This window comes from Gossypium hirsutum, chromosome D11 (genome assembly GCF_007990345.1).
Source record: "Gossypium hirsutum isolate 1008001.06 chromosome D11, Gossypium_hirsutum_v2.1, whole genome shotgun sequence".
Taxonomy (NCBI): Eukaryota; Viridiplantae; Streptophyta; class Magnoliopsida; order Malvales; family Malvaceae; genus Gossypium; species Gossypium hirsutum.
Window position 1 is genome coordinate 57,103,201 of NC_053447.1, and position 11,553 is coordinate 57,114,753.

The window sequence follows — 11,553 nt, forward strand, 5'->3', positions numbered from 1 at the left end:
ACAACCCTAGTTGAATGTACTAGGGTTTGCCGTCCCAATATTTAGCATGTGGGGCTTGGGCATTTCCCGTATCGGGTTTAATTATAAGTACTTCCTGGACTTTTAACCAAGTACTTTATAATTCAATCTAACTTAATATATGTTTTTCTATTTTCCAAAATAAACATCATTGTTGGGATTAGACTTGTCTATGGGTCGGGCCACCTTGCCCAACCTGAAGGCTCGCCTAAAATGTAGGAGAGTTAAGGCAAAAATATAAGTCCGAAAAATGGGATTGGGCATAAAAATAAGGTCCGTCTAAAAAATAGTTCGGGCCTCAAGTAAGGGTTTTTTTGCCTGAGCCCGACTCATCCCGAATTTGCAAAAAGAAAAAAATTGTTTTTTTTTTGTTTTCTCACTGTTTTGCTACTATTTTACTATTATGTTGCTATTATTTTGTTGTTATTGTTTGGATATTGTATAACTCTTATTTTATTGTTAATTTTGTTACTATTTTAGAGTCATTTGCTTGTTAAGTTGCACCTATCTTAGTGTTATTTAAGTGTAAAGATTTTTTAAAATTTATTTTTAATTTTTGGGAAACATTTATTTTAATGTTTTTAGTATTTTTGATGTAATATATTTTTTTAAAAATTATATAAAATTTTAATATTGACAGGTCGAGCCCAAGTTTTAGCATTTTTTTCTATATTGGGCTTAGGTAATTTTAGGCTCATTTTTGGGGCTTGGACCTATCAAACAGGGCTAAATTTTTGTCAAGGCTTGACCTGGCCCATGGACAGGTCTAGTTAGGACCTTAGCTATCATGTATTTGAAGTTTCACCTCATTTTCATACAACTCATTGGACTGCATGTTTTATCACCATGTTCTATCCCTTATTCGAATACAAACATTTAGACAATAGTCTAGACATCTCTTTAGAGCAACCTAAGTGTAGTATAAAGTTGACATTTTTTATTTTGATCTTCATGATGCATTGCACTGTCAGAAAATGATCTTTAGTATGTGTCTTATTCTTTCCTAAATGATGATAGTCAAATTTCAGTAAAGAAAATCATGAATGATCGACTTGCCTTATCTCAAGATATCATCTTTATCCTTTAAGTCTTTTTATTGGTGATTAACCTGAATATTCCACTTGTTTTCCTAGATGAAAAATCAAACTTTATTACTAACCTTGAATACACAACTTATTGCTAAGTAAGAACATAAAATGTTAGTAACTAAAGTATCTATAAACATATTTACATTAAAATAGGTACTCATATTTTTAGCATAGTGCTAAATTTGAATCTGACATACTAGACATGAAAACTTATATAAGGGATTAGCCACTAATCTTGTTTGTTAAGTGTGATTAGCAACTTATCCGAACCTATTTTATTTAAATTGTATTTTAACCTTAACCAAGGAATCCTATAAAGTACTAGTTTCTAGCCTATCTTATCGTAACTAGATTAAGAAGCATGTTTACATGTGCGGAAGTATAAATATCCCAAACGCGTGGGCAATACTTGATTAGTTTTATAATAGATCAAATTCTTCTATTAGTTCATATGCATGAGTTGTGAGATTCAATCACTATACTCTAAATCCGTCATTTTTAATTTATTTTTTAAAATTTGAAATTTCATTTTTGTCCAAATGATGATGACAGTTAAAACCATTAGGCATATAAAAAAATTCATCCATTTGTGGTTTTTAATTTTATACTCTAAAAACTTTAGTTGAGTAATTGTATAGATAATATAAATTAATAAATAAAATCAATTTGAGAATAAAGAATTAATGAATGCTCAGCTTATACAATAACTAAAACCTAAGTAACATTCAGATAAATAAAAATAATTAAAACCATATGATAAAATATCTAAAATAAAATTTTAACTACAAATAATCAAATCAGAATTTTTTTTAAAAAAAAGCATAATTCATACGTGTCATGCCCATCTACTCAATTATATTTATTACTAAAAATTTTAAATACTGAATTAAATTTTAAATCGATGTAAAAAATTTTGAGAAAAAGTAATTATCAAAAACTAAATATAATCTTTTTAAAAATTTATAAATTTTAAACTATAAAATAAAACAACATAATGGGGAAAAAAAAAAGAGAGAGAGACGAATGAGTGAGGTCGCATGTTGGTCATTGACCCTACCCGATCACATTATAAAACTCGTATTTCATCTCTAATTCATCCTATTCAGGAAACTTAGTATTGAGGTTTAACCCGTGCAATATGCATATTTTAGTGCGGACGACCTAAACCAAAAAAAGTAAGAAGACATAAGCATAAAGACTAAATCTCAAATTTTATCCAAGTACTATACCGCTACTAAAACCTCATAATTCAAGAAATATGAACCAATTGGATATTTAATTGCATTCAAAATGGAATGGACTTAAACCAAGAAATAACTTCACAAAATTAAGTGTGTACAGAATTTGACACTCATCTGGGTTTAGACTTTAGATGTTTGTAATACTCGCGCCCAAATTCGAGGACCGAGTATCACTCGATGTTTCAAGCTTGAAATCTATCTCAAACCTTAACCAGTTTGCCTTTAGACAAGACGAAGGTGAAAAAAGATCATTATGAAGAAGTAACAATGAGAGGAAAAAGAATATCAATCACAAAAATGGAACATTTGACGACCATGGACTTAGATACAAAGATTTAATGTCCAATAAAAATTAGAACTGAAACAAACTAATAAAGAAACCAATTTCACATCACATAACAATACAACAGAAGAAGACAAGGCTCTTCTTTCTTTAATCAAACTAATTCATTCCCCCTACCAATCATTCAGCAAATCAACTGCCCCATTTCGCCAATTGCAATTAGTAAAATGTCAAATGCGTATAGGCAGTAGCCTTACCTCCTTAATCTGTTGTAGATGCCACTGAAAGGGTAAAACACCCGGGATCCAGTAATTATTCTTCCACCGCTTCGTTCACCTGCTGCTGACCTCCATCCCCGCCTTTGGCTGCTGCTGCCTGCCTTTTGTGCTTCTTGCTTTTGGCTTTCTTAGCTTTCATGCGACGTTTTTTCTCGTTCGCATCAACCCACGTATAGTCGGTTGGTATGTTGAAAGGATCAACCTCGTCCCTATACCGGTGGCTATCACTATCACTTGACTGGCCACCACGACTCCCTCTCATCCACGAAATCCATGATGTTGAACCCTCTGATTCTTTTGACTTGGCATCCTGGAAATGAACCGGGCTGGAAGGAGGTGTTGCAAACTCCTCCATCGGCTGAAGCTCCTCAAATTTAGTGAAAGTGACAAGGACTCGAATAGTTGGGACAATAGGGATGGCAACCTAGAATAAGGAACATGACACATCAATGTGCAAGATTGGAATGTTTTATGATATTAGACACTACTCTGTACTCTTAAGTCATCACCACTTTCTATCATGCTTGCACAACAGTTTCCACAGACAAACATTTAAAATGAAGATCTTTTAGCATAAGGGCCATTCTCAAAGTTAACAGTAACGATTAAAGTGTTAGAAGGAAAGACAATAGAACTGGTAAGAAGAAATAGGGAAGTATTTTGCTGCCACACTATAATGCACATTGCATCTGGTTCATTCACTACAAGGGGGCCTCCAGAAATACAGATGGAGAAATGTAAATAACAATTAAAACCGTGCTTTGTAATGTCAGAATCATATATGCGTATTTTAATGAAGAGTTATGCGCAGATTCCAGCAATATGGCAAACCTAAATATCGACATTAAAAGTGGCTTCTCCGTCATTTTGAAATATTAAATGACAAGACAATCTCTTAATACCTATATTAGACCTAAGCTTTCGCCTAGTGACTTGAGCCTAGGTCCAAAAGCATCAAGTAATGGCCAACCCTCCAAAGATTTTCAACCAGAAAATATATATTAAACCACTAGTAACATAAGAATGGCTTATGATATGCATGCCCTTAAGTTTTCCTTTACCTTAACAAAAGTAATTCTCAAATAACAATAAGCTAACAATCTATTGCACTTCCAGACCTCAATTCACTAGTTGACACAAAACAAGCCCCTACTTCAGCTCTCATTCAAGTTAATTTCCAATCATCACAAAACAATGTGTTTGGATTTTCAACACCATAGGACCAAGGATACCATTAATAGATCCATTTCCAGTGTTTGTTAAAATTAATGTGAACAAAATGAGGTGATTAGATAACAGGAGATAAGCAAGTAAGACCAGCAAAGTGTTCTTCATTGCAATTTCACTATTTGCTCTAACCCAGGACATATTTTCCTGCCTAAAGATATTGACAGCTCTTTATTTTCAGACATGACCATCACTCCAAATCAACTTTGAAGCCTAAACAAGATTTTTACCATAAAATAAGATAATAGCTCGAGTTGTTGACTTTATATGTCTTACATTACCTTGACTGGAAATGTGCCAGATGGCAGTTTAGTTGTTAAAAGCTCCCTTAATCTCCTTATAGCCTTGACTTTGTTGGCTAATATGTCAAGTAAAGGCAGGAGTTCCTCTGTCTTTAAAGGGAAATCTGGTGTTAACCACAAAACAGGTCTCAAACCCTTCTTATACTCACTTTCATGTTTATCATCACTATTGCCCCCTTTCTTCTTCTTCTTCTTGCTGCTTTTATCTTTACGCTTCTTACCATCGACAGCATCTTCCTTCGCAAATTCAGATGATGATCTATGATTATCAACTTGTCTCTGATTGCTACCTTCAGGAGCCGATTTTGAGAACTTTCCAATCTTTGAATCATCAGGATCATCACTGTTCTTTGAGCCTTTCTTATTCCAGCCAAACCAGCTCTTCTTCTCCTTAGCAACACCATTTGATTCACAATTTTCATAGCCACCTGCTGAACCATTTTCTTGACAGTCGACAACTCCATGCTCATCATCATCACAAACACCATCTGAATTTCCCATACGAAGCGCCGAATTCAACTGCATCCTTTCCTCAGCTGTCAATACATCATCATACTCGTCATGTTCACCGCTATTTGCCATCCTTTCTTCATCATCCACAGAAAAAAGCTCTTCATCAGTCATTGCACCAGGAACTCTCCTTGACTTCACACTGACTGTCACATGAAGCATATCATAAATTTTAGCCTTCCAGTTTCCAACCATCTCACTTCTCTCTTGTCGCCTCCAATTCAAATGAGGAACAAGCTCAGCCTGAGTGACATCAATACCAGGCCTATACATATTAGTTTGAGACATCATTTGCACTTCATGAGCGATTTCTGATTCAGTTGGTTGTGCACCAGCCCCCTCTAAGGCATTTGTAACTTCCTTTTCCTTATGAGAAAGAACAATCAAAGAGCCTGCAGGAAGAGAAAGATTCCCATCCTCAGAAGTGTAGCCTTCCCCTAGAAAGAGAAATGTTTGGTCTGATCTTTGAATGCGGAACCCATCAAATCCAGCAAGTGTCATATCAGCACGAAGATTTGAACCCCGCTTCCAAATGCGGTAAGTGTCTGATGGTGCAATGCGTCCAATAAATGGAATGACTGAACTTTCAAAATGAAAAGACATCTCCATGTAAAAATCACGGATACGAGCTGCTGAGGCAACAATCCTGGGAAGTCTGCGACACCATTTTGCCCAGGCAAGCGGCTGGTAGTGTCGAGCAATAGTCATGGCGATTGCCTCTTCCCTTGTGCAAACCGCTTCTTGCAAAGCACTCCAACCCTGCTCATTCTGAAGACTCCAATCTGCTCCAGCCACCATCAAAATCTCCGCTGAGATAGGATCTCTCAATCGCACTGCTAAATGCAGCGGAGTCTCCCTACCTGGGACATCACGACGATCTATGACAGACGAGACAGCATCAGCCCGTTCCTCAGCCTCAAGGGATTCAGCTTCAGTATTAACCTCGCCAGCCTTGGCAAGCCGAGGGAGTGTTGAAATAATGTGCCTAAGCCCAGCATAGTCACGGCGGGCAACAGCTAAATGAGCTGGACTATGGGCATACTTGGAAAGATCCTCCATTTACTTGATTCTCTGCTTAGATTTATGCTACTACACTATCATTTCATCCATGTCCAATACCCTATCATTGAAAACATAAAAATTAACAAAAACACACTCCCACCTTAATCTCAAATTCTCCAAAACGCTACATTTTAAGATAAACGATTCAAATTTTGATAAGGTTCCACAACTACTCATAAGGGCTTTTAGGCTTTGCTATGCAGCTTCAATACTAGCTTTAGTTTAAAAATGATAATAATTGGCAATGTGGCAACTTCTTTACATTTGCTCAAATGACGTACGTTTTTTACCCTCAGTTCAATTTACAGAGAAGCTAAAGCTTCCACGGGGTTCAAATCTGTAAATGCGATCCCCATAAAGGAAAAGTAAACGAAAATGAGCTTCAATAAGTAAATAATTTTGAGTTTTCCATTTTTACACCAGAATATGGAATTTACAGAAAAGAAGGGAAAAAGAAAATCAAACATAAATGTTTTCACTAGTTTACACTAAATTAAATTTCACATTTTTTTTTACAATAACTACCAAGAATATTCATTTATGTTCATTCCTTCTACATTTACTTTCGTTCATTTTCTAGGCAGCCAAACAAAAAAGAAACAGAATTAAAAAAGGAAAAGAAAAAGATAGAAGGACAAACCTGAGGAAGCAGGTGCAGCATCCAAATAAAAATTCGAAACGCGAGCGGATCGAGAAGGTTTTCCTTTCCCTTTCAAATTGGCTTCGTGGAAGTTGAAACTTCAGAGAAAGAAGGAGCTAGATCGGACGGCTAATGTCAATTAGAGGATACAGGATCCGGCGGGTCACGATCTGAATCTTCGAAACATAGACTCACCTATAAAGCACAAGTCGACTCAGTCCTCTTTAAAAATTCAATGCTTAGCTGAGATCTCTCTGGAACAACTTTCGCTTTTTTTTCTGTATCTATTTTGATTTTCTATCTATCTAACCATTTTCTTTCCCCTCTGCATACTTTCAGGTCCCGTCTCTTAACTTTTTCGCTTTCCCTTTTTCTCTTGCCGTTTTGGAACGTTAAATGTCCCTCGTTTTCATATGAAATTACTTTTTCTGCCATTCACGGCAGTTATTCTGCCCGGCCTAAATCACTGGTTCATTAAAGAATTCCCCATTTAGAATGTAATTAATTAATTTAAATATAAAAATGTTAAGGTAATTATTCTATTCGGTAGATATAATTTTTAATTTTTAATTTTTTAAATATAATTACATTAAATATCACAATATTTATAACTTCTGCAATGATTTTCAATTGAGTCTCAACTCGATTAGAATGGACATTATTGTCAATACAGGAGTACGTAGATTTGAGTGCGCTGAAACGCATTATCCTCATATTTATAAATTAGAGAAAGGCTTTAAATAATTTTAAGTATTGTGATAAAATAAGTAATCTTTTTTATGTATCTACCAATAACCCTAAAATGCAATGGTTATTTCAACAATAACTTTAACCCATAAATGAAGTCATTTAAATTTCTATTTTAAATTATTATAAACATTACTTTTTGAAGTAGATTTGTTAATTTATCATTAAATTCGTTTAATGATTAGCATTAATTAATCAACTCAGTAACTTCATTCAATTAATTTCCTTCAATAATGAAATTTAACAAATGAAAATGTTAATGATTACATATAATTAATGCCATATTAATAATCATTAAATTATCTTGTAATTAATATTAAATTGAATAATTTTAAATATAAAAATGGTTCAAATCCCTTTAAGTTTTGATAAAAGTTCACTTATTCTATGATTTGAAAAATACCAAACTAACTTATTATGATTTGTTTGTTAAATAAATTTTAAATAAAAAATAACTTTATCTTTTATTATTTTATTATTATTTTTTATCTTCAATATTTATATTCAATAATCTACAAAATATTTATATTCAATCATTTTCAATTTAAAAAACCTAATTGGTTATAAAAATATTTTTATTATTAAATTAAATTATAAATTATATTATATACTAATATAATCATATGTAAAACATAATATACTTTTTTGAATTAATATATGTAAGTTTATTTTAAGTTACAATTATAATTACAATTAAAATTATGTATTTAAATAACTATATTCAAAATTAATCATTAGAAAACACGACCAAACTGATAATTATTATAATATCTCCCTATCTAAACCAAAATAAATATATAATATATAGATAAGACATAACCAAAATAAATGTAATCCTTTATTTTTTTTATCTTTTATATTTTAATAATCCTCTTCATTGAAATCTTCGAAATAATTGTAGCTAATTAATTTTACAAATATAAATTTAAAATGCATAGATAAATAAAAATAATGGTCTTTTTATTTAAAATTTATTTAGTAGATAAATTTTAATGGCGTTTATAAGATTTTCTTCGAATCGGAATGAGTAAATGTCTTTTCCCTCTTATTTATATTTGTAATATTGATAACATAATAACATTTTAATGGTATGTTAAATAAAGCTCTCTAATATGATAACATTCAATGGTGCTACTGAAAAATAGCAATACTAGCTAGAAAGTAATTGGAATGCATTAAATATTCTTACTCGAATTTTTTTATTTACTTAAATTTCTTTTACTCATAATTTAAACTGATTTGGTTTATTTTAATTCTGTATGTTATTATTAGTTTCATTATTTGATGGATGTTATTTTAAAATGCAAACTTGTATTTTAGATACATGATTTCTACACACATATGTGTGTAATACAATTACTAGTATTAATTAAATACGAATAGACCGGCAATTTGCATTATCATATATAAATCGATCGATTTGTGATCGCAACTAAGTTATTACCTTCATATAATTTGTACAATCCAAAATATCGGTCCATTTGTTAATGTTCTATGAAAGCGTGTAAAAGAGTAAAATTATTATATTGAAAAATCACACTAAGTTCAATTCCCAGGAAAGAGAAGTGGATCACATGGATCATTTAAGTACCAGGTCTTTCCTAGCCAGAATATCCCTCTATCGTAATTTAACTTCACAATAAATCACTACAATCACTCTTACAAAATATGCAAAACAAATAATAAAGAACACAAGAATTTTAACGAGGTTCAACAAATTTTTCCTACGTCCTCGGGCACTACCAAATATATTTCACTCCAAAATACAAGTGAAAATTTACAAATAAAGAGAGAGAACAATGCCTTAAGGAGAGAATGGCAAATATGGGGATGATCAAAATGAGAAATGGTTAGGCCTATTTATAGTTGAGATTCAATGATCAACTTGCAAAGTCACTATACAATTAGAGACCAAAAATTGCAAATATCTCATGCCAAATTTCAATCCCACTTTCAGTGCCTTAAATCTCTTATTTCTAGTGCCAACATTTTGATACCCATATCTTTGACTTTGCCAAATATGGATGGTTGCTAATAATCTCCACCTTGAAGATTTGATTAGGATAATTTTATATTCACACAATTCTTTCTGCCTTTGACAACCATACTTGATAGTGCATTCTTCAACTGTTAAACTTGCAGGATATTGACCAAGTTCCAACAATGTTTGAACTTGGTTATTGTTTCCACCTTGGTCATCATATCCGCGGGATTATCTGCAGTCTTAATCTTCTAAAGATGAATTTTCCCCTCATCAATAATTTTCCGCACAAAATGGAATCGTACGTCGATATGCTTTGTACGTGCATGATAGACTTGATTATTTGCTAAATGAATAACACTTTTACTATCACAATACACTTTAATATGCTCCTGAACCAATCCCAAGGTTTTAACCATACATTGTAACCAAATAGCTTCCTTTACAGCCTTTGTTACAGCCATGTATTCGGCTTCTGTGGTTGACAACGCAACTGTAAACTGCAGTGTAGACTTCCAACTTATTGGTCCTCCAGCAAGTGTAAACACATAACTGGTGGTTGATCTTCGTTTGTCTAAATCACAGGCATAGTCAGAATCAACGTACCCAATAACACATTTACCAAGTGTAGTATCCTGCTTAAACAGTAATCCAACATCCATGGTCTTCTAAATATACCGTAAAATCCATTTCACAGCTTGCCAATGTCCTTTTCCAGGATTATGCATATACCTGCTCACTATAATAACTGCCTGTGAAATGTCGAGTCTTGTACACACCATTGCATACATCAAGCTACCTACTGTATTAGAATAAAAAAATTGTAACATATTCTTATTCCGTATTCGTTGAAGGAGATAGTTGTGCAAAAAGCTCGAAATAAGAAGCCAATGGGGTACTTACAGGATTTGTCTGCTCGTTCATGCTAAACTGCTTAGTACCTTCTTCAAATATTGCTTTTGAGACAAGCTAACTCTACCATGAGCTCTATCTTTACATATTTCCGTGCCAAGAATCTTTTTAGCTTCATCTAGATCTTTCATCTCAAACTAAAGGTTGAGTTGAGTCTTCAATCTATCAATTTTAACTTTGCTCTTAGATGCTATCAACATATCATCAACATATAAGAGCAAATATATGAAAATTCCTTCTTGTAGCTTCTGAAAATACACGCAATGATCAAATTTACATCTTGTGTACTTTGCCCTTTCATAAACTGATCAAATCGCTTGTGCCATTGCCTCGGAGATTGTTTCAATCCATAAAGTGACTTTGTCAGTTTGCAAACCCAATTTTCTTTATCAACAACCTTGAATCCATCTGGCTGAGTCATATAGATTTCCTCTTCCAAATCACCGTGTAAAAATGCGGTCTTCACATCGAACTGAACTAGTTCAAGATCATATTGCGCAACCAAGGCTAGCAAAATCTGAATAGATGAATGCTTCACAACTAGAGGAAACAGTTCACTGTAATCTATTCTTTCTTTCTGAGCGTAACCCTTTACTACCAATCTAGCCTTGTATCGAATTTCATTTTTACCAGGAAATCCTTCCTTTTTGCATGTACCCATTTGCATCCAATTGCCTTCTTTCCTTTGGGCAGTGTCACCAACACCCAAGTCCTATTTTTATGAAGAGACTGCATTTCTTCATGCATAGCTTGCTTTCACTTTACACCATCAGGGTTACTTCTTGCTTTTGTGTAAGTAGAAAGAATATCATCATCTGTAATTGGAAGTGCATAGGCCACCATATCATCAAAGCGAGCAGGCATACGAATCTTTCTTATTGGCCTCCTATATGCAATTGAATCTTCTTACTGTAGAAGTTCTTGGGTCGAAACTTCTTTATCATTTGTTCCTTCAATATTAGCTGGATCATCATTAACCTTTTCAAGCTCCACCTGCTACAAAGTACTATTGGTTTTATCATCATTTTGTGAATCATTGTTCTTCATCATAGTTGATTCATCAAAAGTCGCATCTTTACTAAAAATAATCTTTCTTGTATCAAGACACCAAATACGGTATCCTTTTACTCCACCAGTTATACCTACGAATAATGCTTTCTTTGCTCTTAGGTCTAACTTAGATTCTTTTACATGATAATATGTAGTGGAACCAAAAACATGTAAAGAATCATAACTAGTAGCAGGTTTACCAGTCCACATCTCT

The 11,553-nt window shown here is 33.2% G+C and overlaps 1 protein-coding gene across 1 annotated transcript; it reads right to left on the reverse strand.

Moving 5' to 3' along the window:
• Positions 1 to 2,615: 2,615 nt before the first annotated feature.
• LOC107926814 (uncharacterized) lies at positions 2,616 to 7,027 on the reverse strand. Its single transcript, XM_016857742.2, has 3 exons — positions 6,650 to 7,027; positions 4,417 to 6,067; positions 2,616 to 3,332 (listed from the first exon to the last, which is right to left on the reverse strand). The coding sequence occupies exons 2-3, from the start codon at positions 6,004 to 6,006 to the stop codon at positions 2,943 to 2,945; spliced, it is 1,980 nt and encodes a 659-aa protein (XP_016713231.2). The 5' UTR covers positions 6,007 to 6,067; positions 6,650 to 7,027; the 3' UTR covers positions 2,616 to 2,942.
• Positions 7,028 to 11,553: the final 4,526 nt, after the last annotated feature.